We start from the raw sequence: 16,383 nt of genomic DNA, 5'->3' as shown, positions 1-16,383 counted from the left end.
AAAAGAAATGTGATCTAGGTAGATGTGAGCTGACTAAACTTGGATCAATCTTCTATTCTCATCAATCTATTTGGGTCAAAAGATTCCCTATAAAGTGTAAGCATGCTATTTTATCTCTATTTGAATTGTGTTCCTTAAGCTGATTGGGTTCTTAAACCCATTTAGCCTCTATGACTCAGGGTTAGAAATAAGAGACTAGAATCCAGGTGTTCTCCCTAGGAATGAGGTCTAAATCATGGCCCAATTATTGCAAACAGGCTAAAAACGGAGGTTTTAGACTGTCCTCAACATCCTCTTGAAAACAAAAAGTTGCAAACTTGGATTAGTAGCCATTTAATTATGTCAGAAGACCATTTCCTAACTTAAATTCACTCTTTACACTTGCTGCAGATTATAACTATATCGGAAAAGAAGTAGAAAAACTAAAATACTACCCAAACAATTCAGGACAAATATTGTTTTCATTTGAAATTTGAAGACAATTGAAACGAAAAAAAGTGTTTTAGCTATATGCTATTTTCCCCTTTACTATGACTTTTTAGGCATAATAAAAAATGTTTGCAACCAGTGAGCTTTCATGTGAAGGATGCTCAACCTGGAGTTTAATGAATAGGAGGGAATTATTATCTTGGTTTTGGCTTAGTTAAAACACTTGCAAATGAATCAAGATATTCTGGCATAGTCTTAACTCTTCTAAAACACACAGATTAAATGTCAATTTATGACAAGTGTTCTACACTCAGTTATGCTAGATGATGGAACCTGTGTGGAAGGTGGTAAGAATAAATAGTTTGTCACGGCTCCTTCCGGTGAATCTTCCTCCTTCCCACCTTCCATGTTAGCTAAAATGAGTGAGCATTAGCTCTTGACGGATACGATCAGCTTCTAAGTCCAGGGACTCCATGTGTTCATACTCTTCCTCGGGGGGCTGTTCCATGGGTCCTATCATTGGAGAGGACCAAACATCCATCCCGTGCTCTAGAGAGATGTTGTGGAGAACACAACAAGCCAAGATGATGTGGCTGGACTTTTCTGGTGAATACTGTAGTGCCCCCTTGGATCCATCCAGGCAGCGGAACCGGGAATAGAGGGTTCGGAAAGTCTTCTCAATCACACTGTGAGTTGCAGAATGGGCCATATTATAGCGATATTCTGCTGGAGTTTCAGGAATATGAAGTGGTGTCATGAGCCAGGTGCGGAGAAAGAAGGAACTGTCACCTGTGGGAAAGTCCCAAAATATATTGATTATATTAGGCGTCCTCAAACTTTTTAAACAGGGGGACAATTCACTGTCCCTAAGACCATTGGAGGGCCGGACTATAGTTTAAAAAAAAACAAACTAAGAACAAATTCCTATGCACACTGCACATATCTTATTTTGAAGTATAAAACAAAACGGGAACAAATACAATTTCCACCGCTTCACGTGGCCTGCGGGCCACAGTTTGAGGATGCCTGGATTATATCATATATGTGGAATATAAACAAGAAATAAAATTCAGAAAACATACTAAGGATGAACAGAAAATACAACAGCTTTTGGAGCCAAAGCACACCAAAAATCCAAGAAGAAACTGCTGTGGTAGAAAAAAAGTATATCAATGTCAGGAACAGGAAGCCATGTGTCTTGGCTGAGAATATCTTTTTTTTTTTCTTTTTATAGAGACAGAGTCTCACTTTATCTTCCTCGGTAGAGTGCTATGACGTCACAGTTCACAGCAACCTCCAGCTCTTGGGCTTAGGCGATTCTCTTGCCTCAGCCTCCCAAGTATCTGGGACTACAGGCACCCACCACAATGCCCGGCTATTTTTTTGTTGCAGTTTGGACAGGGCCAGGTTTCAACCCGTCACCCTTGGTATATGGGGCCCAGCGCCCTACTCACTGAGCCATAGGCGCTGCCCTTGGCTGAGAATATATTTGATTAAAAAAACAACAAAGAGGCTCAGTGCCTGTGGCTCACGCGGCTAAGGCGCCAGCCACATACACCTGAGCTGGCAGGTTCAAATCCAGCCTGGGCCCGACGAACAATGATGGCTGCAACCATGGGCATTGTGGCAGGTGCCTGTAATCCCAGCTACTTGGGAGGCAGAGGCAGGAGAATCGCTTGAGCCCAGGAGTTTGAGGTTGTTGTGAGCTGTGATGCCAGGACACTCTACCCAGGGTGACAGCTTGAGGCTCTGTCTCCAAACAAACAAACAAAAAAACAACAAAGAGGGCAGTGCCTGTGACTCAGTGGGTAGGGCGCCGATGTCATATACCGAGGGTTGCCGGTTCAAACCCGATGCCAGCCAAATTGCAAGAAGTTGTGGCATACCTATAGTCCCAGCTGCTTGGGAGGCTGAGGCAAGAGAATCGCCTGAGCCCAGGAGTTGGAGGTTGCTGTGAGCTGTGTGATGCCACAGCACTCTACCGAGGGCAATAAAGTGAGACTCTGTCTCTAAAAAAAAAAAAAAAAAAATGGGCAGTGCCTGTGGCTCAAGGAGTGGGGCGCCGGTCCCATAAGCCGGAGGTGGTGGGTTCAAACCCAGCCCCGGCCAAAAAGAAAAAAAAAAACCAACAAAGAGGCTTGGCACTCGTAGCACAGTGGTTACAATGCCAGCCACATACACAGAGGGTGGCAGGTTCAGATCCAGCCCGGGCCAGCTGAACAACAATGACAACTGCAACAACAACAAAAATACTGGGCATTGTAGTGGGTGCCTGTGGTCCCAGCTACTTAGGCTGAGGCAGAAGAGTCGCTTAAGCCCAACAGTTTGAGGTTGCTGTGAGCTGTGATGCCATAGCACTCTACTGAGGGCAACATAGTGAGACTATCTCAACAACAACAAAAAACCAACAAAGAAAAAACCTGATAGCTAAAGAAAACCAAATCTGTGGCTCACACCTATAATCCTAGTACTTTGGGAGGCCAAGGAAGGAGTATCACTTGAGGTCAGCTGAATGATACAGTGTGGGTAACACACTCTGCAGGGACAAATAAAAATGAAGACAGGAAAGGATGATACCCTAGGTCAAAATGTTAAAAGTCAAAGAGATATCACAGCTAGTTTTAAGTTTGACAAATCTAGAACTATTTCACAAATTTAATAGTGGGGTTTTGTTGTTTTGTTTGAGACAGATTCTCTGCTGCCTTGGGTAGAGTTCCCTGGAGTCATAGCTCACAGAAACCTCAAACTCTTGGGCTTGAGCAACCCTCTTGCCTCAGTGTCTGGATTAGCTGGGACTACAGGTGGCCACCACAACACTCAGCTATTTTTTCTTTTCTTTTCTTTTGACTGGGGCTGGGTTTGAACACACCACCTCCAGTATATGCACCCCACTCCTTTGAACCACAGGTGCCGCCCTAGTTTTTCTATTTTTAGTAGAGACAGGGTCTAATTCTTACTCAGAGTGTTCTCAAACTGGTGAGCTCCAGTGATCCACCCACCTCAGCCTCCCAGAATGCTAGGATTACAGGCATGAGCCACTGTGCCTAGACTGTTTTTAAATCTTTTTTTTTTTTTGTAGAGACAGAGTCTTACTTTATGGCCCTCGGTAGAGTGCCGTGGCATCACACAGCTCACAGCAACCTCCAACTCCTGGGCTTAAGCGATTCTCTTGCCTCAGCCTCCCGAGTAGCTGGGACTACAGGCGCCCGCCACAACGCCCGGCTATTTTTTTTGTTTGTTTGTTTGCAGTTTGGCCGGGGCCGGTTTTGAACCTGCCACCCTCAGTATATGGGGCCGGCGCCTTACCAACTGAGCCACAGGTGCCGCCCTTAAATCTTAATAAATGTCTTTTGAATGTTGACTTAAAAAAAATGAAGGTTCAGGCTCAGTGCCTGTGGCTCAAGCGGTTAAGGCGCCAGCCACATACACCTGAGCTGGCAGGTTTGAATCCAGCCCGGGCCCACCAAACAACAATGACAGCTGCAACCAAAAAATAGCTGGGCGTTGTGGCGGGTGCCTGTAGTCTGTAGTCCCAGCTACTTGGGAGGTGGAGGCAGGAGAATCGCTTGAGCCCAGGAGTTGGAGATTGCTGTGAGCAGTGATGCCACAGCACTCTACCCAGAGTGACAGCTTGAGGCTGTCTCAAAAAAAAAAAAAAAAATGAAGGTTCAGAGAGTTCTTACCTGAGGCTTCATAAAGAAGGTATAAGACTGAGACGCAGGTCTACAAATGCCTGCTTCATTCTATTTCGCTAAATACGTAACTTTTCTGTGGCTACAAAATGAAAATTTACAACTACAAACTTACCGAGAAACCAGCTATCTTTGTACATTCCGGCTTCAAACTGACTACTGAGAGAAGACTGTTGCAGTACAGCATAGTCCTGTAGGCTACCTGGCCAGTTTGTCTCCACAGTCATTAGTGCCCCTCTGATGTCACACACCATAAGGCAGTTTAAAGAATGCAGACCTTTGCGGTTCACATAGGAGAGATCTTCAGCATTTGGTGCCTTGATTGCCACGTGGATACAGTCAACCACCCCTATAACCCCTGGCATCCCTGACAACCCATAGAATTCATCCTTCAGAGCCTGCATGGAGGCTTCATCAGCTGGAAAGTGAATGAACTGTGAGGCCCTTTCCACAAGTGCTTCGGTGACATTGGCAACGCAACGACTCATAGAGGCTTGACTGATTCCAATAGCATCTCCCATTCGAGTCTGAAAGGAACCTGAGGTATAAAAGCCCAATGCTGCAAGGATCTGTGTCTCTGGGCTAATAGCCCTGGATCGCTGAGTAGGTCTAGATAGACTTGCCCCCAAGAGATCCACCAAATAATAAATAAACTGTCGAGGAAACCCATACATAGACATCAAGTATTCATCAGTCACATCATCCAGCTTAAAGCGGTCCAATGTCCGGTGACCTCGGCCATACAACAAGAGGTCACAGTCAAGCACTGTTATTGGGATAGCCATGGTAAATGTGAACGTTGTCTCTCCTTCTCTCTGCTACTTTTGCTGACCTTCCAATGAAGATGTTGGTGTAAGAAGGTATTCAAGAAAGCATAGGAATTCAACAGTTAACCATGGCTTAAGTGGGTCTGGCATTTATAATCTTCTCTCTGTAAAGGTTAAAAGAAAAAATATTAGAAACCTACCAAAAACTTTAAAGTGACTCAAAAGCTACAACAGCTTCTTTTCTGCAAATTTCCATTTTTGTTGAGGCAAAAGATGCACTTGTAACTCTAGCTTTTTCTCCACTAACTCATAGCTACACATCAGACTTGCTCTGGTTTGAAGGATAAAGGGAATTTAATCTCGGTGGCTCATTTAATACCCGGCATTTCAACTAAGAACAGCAGAAGATTAATGGAGGTAATGGCATAATTATTCACAAGGTAAAAGAGGTCTGCTCCTAACTATATAAGCCAAGAAGCAGCTGAGAAAAGTCAGAACTACCCTGAAGAAGGATTACTCAAGGGAGTCTGTTAAAAAAAAAAAAGGGTTTCATTATCCAAAGCCCTCTGGCTCTACCTGACAAGTTCGGTACAGATGTGGGGGTGCTCAAACCAGTCTAACAAGGGAGGGAGGGTATAAAAAGTACACGAAGCAGCCTGGTGGACGTACATTCTGTGCTATACCAACAGGCTTTTCACCTCATCCCAAGAAATCCAAATCCGGAGGGTGAGGGCTAAGAAGCAGGGAAAACCAAACAGGTTTGCCAACCAAAGAGCGAAAGAAGCAGGGAGACCCAGGTTCGAGAGCTGATTCCGCCACTCAAAGTCAGCCAAGTCCGCTCACCCACCTCTCCGCGGCGGCCAGGTTCCCAGCCGCACTCCCCACCCACCAGCCCAGCCGGGCCCTCCTCCGGAACCGGCCGCCTCACACAAGCCGCCAAGGCTCGCAACAGCGGCCCCGCCTCCTTACGTCAGTGCCCGCCCCACGTCGCGTCCCCGCTGCCGAGGCCACTGCGACCTGCGTTTCTCCGGCGCACATTCCACGCGCGAACCAACCGGTCTCGCTCTTTCAAAGACCCCTCTTTCTGTTTTTCTTATTTACTGAGGCGCCTAGAAAAATTTAGGAAGGGCTAGAGGGAAAGGAAATCCACTTTAGTGGAGATTTTTGAGGATTTAACGGACTAAATAAGACGCCCGTGGTGTTGCGAAAGTGCCGATGATTCTAGGCATCTGAATTTCCCCTGTAGCTTCATTCCTCCCCTCCCACCCCTACCCCCCGCCTTCACCGAAGCGGATGAAAACAAACACTGATGATGGCGGCGCCGGGAAGCTACCGGCTGCTGGGCTTCAGGCTGGAGTGATAACTTGGCTAATGAGGGAAGCCCTGTAGAGTGCCGGTCGACGTGAGTGCGACGACTCGCGCAATCTTGGGAGCAAGACGTCCGAGGCCTGCGAGCCAGGAGCCTGCTGAAGTGCGAGGTATCTATCTGCGACTTGTGCTGTCACTGCAACCCCGGAGCGCGGAACCCTCAGGCAGAAGGCGCGGCTGGCCGGCCCCAGGCCCCGGCCTCCGTAATGAGAGTCCCGATCCGCTCTCTGTGCCCCAGCTTCGCAGGTACTAACTTTGGAGGAACACCCCCAGATCTGTCAGCGCCCCCGGCTGGGAGGCTATAGATCTGCGGCTTGCCAGGTGCCTCCTTATGGAGGCCCAAGCCGACTAGCCGCGGTTGGGTTCCCTGAGCCCTTAAGTTTTCTTTGGGAAGTTGGGTTGGTGTAGGCCCTATTGGCCCTTGATTGTTTCCGATCTTTACAGAGATCCCCAGAACTTTTCTCTCTACTTTCTCAGCTCTTTGGGTTAACTTGTAAGGCTTTTTGGAGGTAAATTTTGTGGGTCCCTAACTCTGGGGTTGGCTACCAATGAGTGAGTTTGGTTTTCATTCAGTCAATATTTGTTGAGTGCCAATTATGTACTCCGCGTGTTGGTGAGGGTGACTGTTGAATAGTGAAAAAAGGGACCCAAGTTTCACGATTGTCTTCTTACTGGCAGTGGAACGACCTGTGGAAACCTGCGATCCATTCTCATTAAATAAATCTCTGGGTAAGTGGCTAAGCACCTTCTTGAGCTCATCACTAACTCATTTTTCACTTTCCCAGTTCCTCTGGTAAATTCAGTGTAGCACTTCACTTTTAGTTTTTTATTCCTTTTTTGAGCACACCACAGCCCAAAGAGGTAGAGGTAGAGAAAATTAATGAAAAAGGCCGTGTGGTGGCTCACGTCTGTAATCCTATCACTCTGGAAGTTCTAGGTGGGTGGATAGCCTGAGCTCAGGTGTTCCAGGCCAGCCTGAGCAAAGTGAGACCCCCCCCCCATCTCTGCTAAAAATGGGACAACTAGCTGGTGTTATAGTGAGCACCAGCTACTCAGGATATTGAGCCAAGAAGGATGGCTTCAGCCCAAAAGTTTGAGGTTGCTGTGAGCTATGACTACATGGCACTCTATTCAGGGTGAGTGAGATGCTGTCTCAAAAAAGGAAGGAAGGGAGGGAGGAAAGAGAGAAAGGAAAAAAGAAGAAAGAAAATTAATGGAAAAATTACTTATTTTCTCATTATACCTTATTTATTTATTTTTGAGACAGATTCTCAAGCTGTTGCCCTGAGTAGAGTGCCATTGCATCATAGCTCACAGCAACCTCTAACTTGGGCTCAAGCAATCCTCTTGTTTCAGTTTTTCTATTTTTTTAGTAGAGGCGGGGTCTCGCTCTTGCTCAGGCTGGTCTCCAACTCATGAGCTCAAGCAGTCCACCCGGCTCAGCCTCCCAGAGTGTTAGGATTACAGGTGAGCCACTGTGCCAGGCCTCATTATACTTAATTTAAAACTTACTTCCTCGGCGCCTGTGGCTCAAGGAGTAGCCCGCCGGTCCCATATGCCAGAGGTGGCGGGTTCAAGCCTGGTGGCGGGTTCAAGCCTAGCCCCGGCCAAAAACCACAAAAAAAAAAAAAAAAGTTATTTATGGGCGGCACCTGTGGCTCAGTCGGTAAGGCGCCGGCCCCATATACCAAGGGTGGTGGGTTCAAACCCGGCCCCGGCTGAACTGCAACCAAAAAATAGCCGGGCGTTGTTGCAGGCGCCTGTGGTCCCAGCTACTCGGGAGGCTGAGGCAGGAGAATTGCTGAAGCCCAGGAGTTGGAGGTTGCTGTGAGCTGTGTGATGCCATGGCACTCTACCGAGGGCTATAAAGTGAGACTCTGTCTCTACAAAAAACAAAAACAAAAAAAAAAACTTCCTGGCTCGGTGCCAGCCACTTACACCTGAGCTGGAGGGTTCAAATCCAGCCCAGGTCCGCCAAACAACAATGACAGCTGCAACCAAAAAATAGCCAGGCATTGTGCTGAATGCCAGTAGTCCCAGTTACTTGGGAGGCGGAGGCAGGAGAATCACTTGAGCCCAGGAGTTTGAGGTTGCTGTGAGCTGTGATGCCAGGGCACTCTACCCAGGGCAACAGCTTGAGGCTCTGTCTCAAAATAAAATTGGAAAGGAACAAGTAAAATTATCACTTAAAAAAAAAAATCAAAAAACCTCACCTCCTAAAATGATAGAATTTATTGGACATCTTTAGTGGGAGATACGCAGCAATAAGAAACAACAGATCCTGGGCGGCGCCTGTGGCTCAGTCGGTAAGGCGCCGGCCCCATATACCGAGGGTGGCGGGTTCAAACCCTGCCCCGGCCAAACTGCAACCAAAGAGTAGCCGGGCGTTGTGGCGGGCGCCTGTAGTCCCAGCTACTCTGGAGGCTGAGGCGAGAGAATCACTTAAGCCCAGGAGTTGGAGGTTGCTGTGAGCTGTGTGAGGCCACGGCACTCTACCGAGGGCAATAAAGTAAGACTCTGTCTCTACAAAAAAAAAAGAAACAACAGATCCTTCCTTTACACTAAATTAACCTTGAGTGTTGTTTTATGCATCCTTTTCATATGTGGATAAATATTTTTGTTTTCAACTCTCCATTTTTCAGTTCAAGATAAGTCTTGTGAGTGCTTGTGGAATGGAATCTTGACTCTTAATACTTTTATTCATTTATTTATTTTCTTATCGAGATAGAGTCTCACTTTGTGGCCCTCTGTAGAGGGCTATGGCATCATAGCTCACACCAACCTCCAACCCTTGGGCTTACGCAATTCACTTGCCTCAAGCCTCCAAGTAGCTGGGACTACAGGCGCCCGCCACAATGTCACACCTTTTTATTTTTTGGTAGAGATGGGGGTCTCACTCAGGCTCAGGCTGGTCTCCAACCGCTGAGGGCAATCCACCCGCCTCAGCCTCCTGGAATGCTAGGATTACAGGCGTAAGTCACTATGTCCAGCTGACTCTTAATACTTTTTTTTTTTTTTTTTTTTGTAGAGACAGAGTCTCACTGTACCGCCCTCGGGTAGAGTGCCGTGGCGTCACACGGCTCACAGCAACCTCTTAACTCTTGGGCTTACGCGATTCTCTTGCCTCAGCCTCCCGAGCAGCTGGGACTACAGGCGCCCGCCACAACGCCCGGCTATTTTTTGGTTGCAGTTTGGCCGGGGCTGGGTTTGAACCCGCCACCCTCGGCATATGGGGCTGGCGCCCTACTCACTGAGCCACAGGCGCCGTCCGACTCTTAATACTTTTAATTCATAGTGGATGATGAGTAAGTGGTGAAGTCACATGTACTAATTTGTAGTAAGACATAGTTAATTTATGTACTATTTTCACATTGTCTCCCTTTGGGTATAAAGTTAAGGAGGGTATGGCAACTCTTGAGATTTAAGTTTCACAAAAATTGCAAATGACTGGGTTTTCCTTACTGTAGTGAAACCCAACAAACTGTGTTATATAGTTATATTTTTTTCCATTAGGAGTAAGTTTTAAAATGGAAGCAGTAGCCACAGATCATTAGCTATGAAACATTCTAAATTATATTGTTTTGTTTAAGGGCCAAGAATCATCTGGACATAGTCAAGTACTGTATGGAGGTAGAGGCAGGAGCTCTCTTTTATATTTCTCATTGTTCTTTCTTCCCCTACTCATTCACATGTATTATCTTGTGACTTCAGTTTAGTTTCCATAGCCTAATTTTTTTTTTTTTTTTTTTTTAGAGACAGAGTTTCACTTTATTGTCCATAGTAGAGTGCTGTGGCGTCACACAGCTCACAGTAACCTCCAACTCCTGGGCTTAGGCGATTCTCTTACCTCAGCCTCCTGAGTAGCTGGGACTACAGGCACCGGCCACAACGCTGACTATATTTTTGTTGCAGTTTGGCTGGGGCCGGGTTTGAACCTGCCACCCTCGTTATGTGGGGCCAGCGCCCTACTCACTGAGCCACAGGCGCTGCCCTTTAATGGATAATTTTGATTATTCAGGAAAGGCACCACTTTAGAATTTATTACACCCATTTGATAAGGTATATTTCTTTCTTTCTTTTTTTTTTTTTTGAGACAGAGTTTCAACTTTGTTGTTCCTGGAAGAGTGCTAGGGCATCATAGCTCACAGCAACCTCAAACTCCTGGGCTCAGGCAACTCTCTTGTCTTGGTCTCCCAAGTAGCTGGGATTACAGGAGCCTGCCACAAAGCCCAGCTATGTTTATTTTTTATTTTTTTATTTTTTTTGAGTTTTTGGCCGGGGCCGGGCTTGAACCCACTACTTCCGGCATATGGGGTCAGTGCCCAAACCTTTGAGCCACAGGCGCTGCCCTGAGACAGAGTCTCTCTATGTCACCCTTGGTAGAGTGCTCTGACGTTACAGCTCACATTAACGTCCAACTCTTGGGCTTAACTGATTCTCTTGCCTCAGTCTCTCAAGTAGCTGGGACTATAGGTACCTGCCACAAGGCCAGCTATATATATATATATTTTTTTTTTTTTTTGTAGAGACAGAGTCTCACTCTATGGCCCTCAGTAGAGTGCCGTGGCCTCACACAGCTCACAGCAACCTCCAACTCCTGGGCTTAAGCGATTCTCTTGCCTCAGCCTCCCGAGTAGCTGGGACTACAGGCGCCCGCCACAACGCCCGGCTATTTTTTTGGTTGCAGTTTGGCCGGGGCCGGGTTTGAACCCGCCACCCTCGGTATATGGGGCCGGCGCCTTACCGACTGAGCCACAGGCGCCGCCCATTTTTTTTTTTTTTTTTTGTAGAGACAGAGTCTCACTTTATCGCCCTCAGTAGAGTGCCGTGGCGTCACACTGCTCACAGCAACTTCTACCTCCTGGGCTTAGGCGATTCTCTTGTCTCAGCCTCCCAAGTAGCTGGGACCACAGGCGCCTGCCACAATTTCCAGCTATTTTTTTTGTTGTTGCAGTTTGGCCAGGGCCGTCTTTGAACCCGCCACCCTCAGTATATGGTACTGGTGCCCTACCCACTAAGCCACAGGCGTCGCCAGCCCTGGCTGTTTTTAAAGACAAAGTCTTGCTCTGGCTCAGGATGGTCTGAGCTCAGGATGAGCTCAAGCAGTCCACCCACCTTGGCCTCCCAGAGTGCTAGGATTAGAGGTATAAGTGCCCAGCCTCTATTTTTTTTTTGAGACAGAGTTTCACTTTGTCACCCTCAGTATAGTGCTGTGGCGTTCTCATAATTCACAGCAACCTCAAACTTCAGGGCTGAAATTATCCTCTTGCCTCAGCATCCCTAGTAGCTGATGCTACAGGAACCCACCACAAGGCCCAGCTAACATTTCTATTTTAGTAGAAATGGGGTTTCACTCTTGCTCAGGCTAGCCTCAAACTCCTCAGCTCAAGCAGTCTACCTGCGTCTGCCTCCTAGAGTGCTAGGATTACAGGCGATAAGGTATATTTCTAAAACTTTGTGATTATATTATGCTCAAATGGGAGTGGAAGGCATTTATTTCAGAATCATTATCTGAAAAAAGTTGTTTAATTTTATAATACCTATAAATCCCTCAAATTACAATTTTAACATTTATCTTCCTCTTAAACGTTTTTTACTTTATTATAGAAGAGGTGAATAATACATTCATAACACTGTGGCTGTAGTGCTATTTATTTATTTATTTTGAGACAGAGTCTCACTATGTTGCCCTTGGTAGTGTTGTGGCATCGCAGCTTACAGCAACCTCAAACTCTTGGGCTTAAGCAATTCTCTTGCATTAGCCTCCCAAGTAGCTGGGAGGCTACTTGGACTATAGGTGGCCGGCACAAGCCTGGCTATTTTTGTGTTGTAGTTGCCATTGTTTGGTAAACCCTGGCTGGGTTTGAACCCACCAGCCCTGATGCATATGGCTGGCGCCCTAGCCACTGAGCTGTAGGCACTGAGCTTGTAGTACTATTTAGATTATAGAGAATGGGCTTGAGGCCTGTTGCACAGTGGTTAAGGTGCTGGCCACATACACTGAGGCTGGCGAATTGGAACCGCCCCGGCCAGCTAAAACAACAATGACAACCACAACAAAAAAATAGCTGGGCGTTGCAGGCGCCTGCAGTCCCAGCTACTTGGGAGGCTGAGGCAAGAGAATTGCTTAAGCCAAAGTGTTTGAAGTTGCTGTGAGCTGTAGTGCCACAGTACTCTAACAAGGGTGACATAATGAGACTCTGTTTCAAAAAAAAAAGTAAAATAAAATAAAAATAATAGATTACCGAGAATGAAGAATATACCCCCCCCCCCAAATCCCTCACTCTTATGGCCTTTTCTTATTATTATTATTCAATTTTAGCAGGGCAGGGTTTTTTTGTTTCTTTGTTTGTTTTTTGAGATGGAGCCTCAAGCTGTCATCTTGGGTAGAGTGCAATGGCATCACAGCTCACAGCAACTTCCAACTCCTGGGCTCAAATGATTCTCCTGCCTCAGTCTCCCAAGTAGCTGGGACTACAGGCACCTGCCACAAAGCCCGGCTATTTTTGGTTGCACCTGTCGTCGTTTGGTGGGCCAGGGCTGGATTCGAACCTACCAGCTCAGGTATATGTGGCTGGTGCCTTAGCCACTTGAGCCATAGGCGCTGAGCCTTTTTTTTTTTTTTTTTAGACAGTCTTACTTTGTCACCCTTGGGAGAGTGCTCACAGCAACCTCTAACTCTTGGGCTCAAGTGATTATCTTGCCTCAGGCTCCCGGGTAGCTGGGACTATAGGCACCCACCACAATGCCTGGCTATTTTTTGTTGAGGTTGTCATCATTGTTGCTTAGCTGGCCCAGGCTGGGTTCAAACCCTCTAGCCTCGGGGTCTGTGGCTGGCACCGTAACCACTGTGCTAAGGGCACCAAGCCCTGGGTTTTTTTGTTGTTGTTGTTGTTTGTTTGTTTTGTTTTTTGCTTTTTTTTTTTTTGAGACAGAATCTATTTTTTGGTTGCGTTGTCTTTGTTGTTTTAGCAGGCTTGGGCTGGCGCCCTACTCACTGAGCTATGGGTGCTGAGCCTGTTTTTTTGTTTGTTTGTTTGTTTTGGAAACAGAGTCTCCATATGTTACCCAAGATAGAGTGCAGTATTGTCATGATAGCTCACTCTCTTGGGCTTAAACGATCCTCTTGCCTTAGCCTCCCAAGTAGCTAAAACTACAGGTATATGCCACTGCACTTGGTTAATTTTTCTCTTTATTTATGGATACAAGGTCTTGCTCTTGCTCAGGCTGGTCTTGAACTTCTGAGCTCAAGTGAGCCTCCTGCCTCCGCCTCCTAGTGTGCTAGGATCAACCATGGAATGAGGTACTTTATGGTGCCTAGTTTGTTTGTTTTTTTATGGACTAAAAGTATAGGGATTCATTGTTTAAGAAAGGCAGACTAGGGTGGTGCCTGTGGCTCAGTGAGTAGGGTGCCGGCCCCATATATCAAGGGTGGCAGGTTCATACCCAGCCCCAGCCAAAAAACTGGAACAACAACAAAGAAAGGCAGACTATTCATCCCTTCTCTTGTGACCAAGGGTAGATAGAGGACAGTGCAATGTTCAATGGCCTTGAGAAGATTTCTTCAATAACCTAGCCCACCATCACTTTACAGTTAAAAGCAGCTACCAATTATAAATTAATTTTAAGTCCCTTCAATCTCTTTAAGGATTTAAAATCCTTTTAGAGATTTAAATCCCCAAATTTAGAAAGTGCTTTAGATTCTCCATCGGCACAGAGGACTATACAGCCTTCTTGGCATTCTTCCTGACATCAGTACCACTTTCCTATCATAGACTCCTTTCAATTTTTACTAGTCTCCACACTTAGAGAGGTAGCAATGACCAGCAACTCTATGCATGTTCGTTCCTCCATTAAATCCATGCATAAAAAATTGTGGCTTATGAAAAATTCACCTTAGCCCAGTAACCTATAGTGGAAATTCCTTTCATATTAACCACACATAAAGTTTTTAGGTAAGCTTTGTTCAAGATTAAACTCGTTTACTAAAGTGTATACATCTTAAGACTCTCAAATCAAAACACAAGCCAATAAAATCTTAAGCAATACAGTACTTCAAATATTAGATGAATAGTCTGCCTTTCTTTTTTGTTGTTGTTCCAGTTTTTTGGCTGGGGCTGGGTATGAATCTGCCACCCTTGGTATATGTTTCAAAACATAAATAAAATAAAATGGAATAAAAAAATAAAATACAAGTATAAAATAAAGTATTATATAGGTGAACATCTAGATGAAGAGATGAATAGGGCAAGATATTGGGTTGGCTTGTGGAGCTTCTGTGTCCTTTCTTTTTTTTTGCTTTCAATTTCTTCTGGCTTTCAGTCAGTTTGAAGTTGTTTTTTTTTTAATTTTTTTTTTTCTTTTCTTCCTTTAGTGATTCTCTTGCCCTTTGCCTCTCAAGTAGCTGGGACTACAGGCGCCAGCTTTTTTTTGATAGAGATGGGGTCTCACTCTGGCTCACGATGGTCTCAGACAATCCACCCGCCTTGGCCTCCTACGACGCTAGGACTACAGGCATGAGCCACCACTCCCGGCCCTCTGTCCTGTCTGAATGTTCCACCTTCCCAGCATCTCTACTGGTATTTAGTATCCTGGAAGATCATTGCAGATTGTTTAAGAATTTTTGCTGGGCTTGATCACATGGCCTCCTCCCAATTTTACTAGGCTAAGGGTGGGGCTGAAAGTTTCAACTCTCTAATCTTTTTTTCTTTCTTGGGACTAGCCCTGTCCTGAGGCTATCTAGGGCCTTTACCTTAAATTACCTTATTAGCATAAACTCATTCAGTATGTGATAGGGTTCCACGTGAATAACAAAAGACATTCCTAGCCCTGAGAAGTGGTATAAGCCTATAGTCCCAGTTATTTGGGAGGTGAAGCAAAGGATCCCTTGAGCCCAGGAGATTAAGGATGACCTGTACTACACAGAGAGAACCTGTCTGTAAGAAAAAATTTAAAAAGAAAAAGAGATAATTCCTATCACTCTGGAAATTCTGAGGGTTTTGTGGTTTGTTTTTTTTTTTTGGCCGGGGCTGGGTTTGAACCCGCCACCTCCGGCATATGGGACTGGCGCCCTACTCCTTGAGCCACAGGCGCCACCCAATTCTGAGGGTTTTAAGAGATTTATGACAGGAACCTGGGACAAAGACCAAATGTATTTTATATTATACCACAACCTCATACTTGTTAGGATTTCCAGTATTAAAAAACGTAAACCCTCTGGGGCGGTGCCTGTGTCTCAAAGGAGTAGGGCACCAGCCCCATATGCCGGAGGTAGCAGGTTCAAACCTAGCCCTGGCCAAAAACTGCAAAAAAAAAAAAAAAAAAAAAAAAATTTTAAACCTCCAATGGGGCAACACCTGTGGTTCAGTGGGTAGAGCACCAGCCCATATACCGAGGGTGGCGGGTTTGAACCCGGCCCTGGCCAAACTGCAACAAACAAATAGCCGGGTGTTCTGGCAGGCGCCTGTAGTCCCAGCTACTTGGGAGGCTGAGGCAAGAGAATCGCGTAAGCCCAGGAGTTGGAGGTTGCTGTGAGCTGTGACACCATGGAGAAAAAAAAAATTAACCCCCAAATAAGTGTTGGCAAAGGCTGAATGTGGTGACTCATGCCTCTAATCCCAGCACTTTGGGAGGCTGAGTTGGGAGGATTGATCCTAGCTAATTGGGGGGATGAGGACGACCATGTGACTGTACTCCATCCTATGCATTTAGACCCTGTCTAAAGTTAAAAAAAAAAAGAAAAAGTGTTATCCAGCATGTGGAAAAAGTATAACCCTTGTACGTTGTTGGTGGGAATGTAAAATGGGATAGCCTCTTCAGAAGACAGTATGGCAATTTCTCAGTAGAACTGCCATTTAGGCCAAGTGCTAGGACCTGTAATCCTAGCTCTAGGAGGCCAGGGCAAGTGGATTGCTTGAGCTCAGGAGTTGGAGATTAGCCTGAGCAAGAGTGAAACCCTGACTCTTCTAAAAATAGAAAAAACTGGCCAATCTTTGGTGGTGCATGCCTGTAGTCTCAGGCAACAGAGTGAGATTCTCAAAAAAAAAAGTGATTTTTTTTTTTTTTTTTTGGCCGGGGCTGGGTTTGAACCCGCCACCTCTGGCATATGGGATCAGCGCCCTACTCCT

At 45.9% G+C, this 16,383-nt stretch overlaps 2 protein-coding genes across 8 annotated transcripts in view; one reads left to right on the top strand and one right to left on the bottom strand.

Annotated features, from left to right (window-relative positions):
• Positions 1-626: 626 nt before the first annotated feature.
• On the bottom strand, positions 627-5,896 carry HARBI1 (harbinger transposase derived 1). Of its 3 annotated transcripts, none has more exons than XM_053560524.1 (3): positions 5,858-5,896; positions 4,237-5,052; positions 627-1,218 (listed from the first exon to the last, which is right to left on the bottom strand). In XM_053560524.1, the coding sequence occupies exons 2-3, from the start codon at positions 4,904-4,906 to the stop codon at positions 839-841; spliced, it is 1,050 nt and encodes a 349-aa protein (XP_053416499.1). In that variant the 5' UTR covers positions 4,907-5,052; positions 5,858-5,896; the 3' UTR covers positions 627-838. The 3 variants fall into 3 exon arrangements, with proteins under 3 accessions (XP_053416499.1, XP_053416497.1, XP_053416498.1); XM_053560522.1 differs by having other exon boundaries at positions 5,736-5,875; XM_053560523.1 differs by lacking the exon at positions 5,858-5,896 and adding an exon at positions 5,558-5,655.
• Positions 5,897-6,137: 241 nt separating this feature from the next.
• ATG13 (autophagy related 13) overlaps positions 6,138-16,383 on the top strand; it is a 57,198-nt gene continuing 46,952 nt past the window's right edge. The window contains exons 1-2 of one of the 5 annotated variants that reach the window (XM_053560516.1): positions 6,138-6,366; positions 6,935-6,985. The gene's annotated coding sequence lies outside the window, so the exon portion shown is untranslated. Of the gene's footprint in view, positions 6,503-6,934; positions 6,986-16,383 lie in introns of all 5 variants that reach the window. The other 4 variants (XM_053560515.1, XM_053560518.1, XM_053560517.1 and 1 more) reach the window with 4 other exon arrangements.

This window comes from Nycticebus coucang, chromosome 14, assembly GCF_027406575.1.
Source record: "Nycticebus coucang isolate mNycCou1 chromosome 14, mNycCou1.pri, whole genome shotgun sequence".
Classification (NCBI taxonomy): domain Eukaryota; kingdom Metazoa; phylum Chordata; class Mammalia; order Primates; family Lorisidae; genus Nycticebus; species Nycticebus coucang.
The sequence above is the reverse complement of the archived record's forward strand: the minus strand, read 5'-3'. Positions and strand labels throughout refer to the sequence as shown.

What these genes read in the sequence shown, in the direction of transcription:
- HARBI1 (XM_053560524.1), bottom strand. Translation starts at nt 4,906, where the DNA reads ATGGCTATCCCAATAACAGTGCTTGACTGTGACCTCTTGTTGTATGGC. An exon ending in CAAAGATAGCTGGTTTCTCG is followed by an intron (nt 1,219 to 4,236) that starts GTAAGTTTGTAG and finishes ACTTTCCCACAG; the next exon opens with GTGACAGTTCCTTCTTTCTC.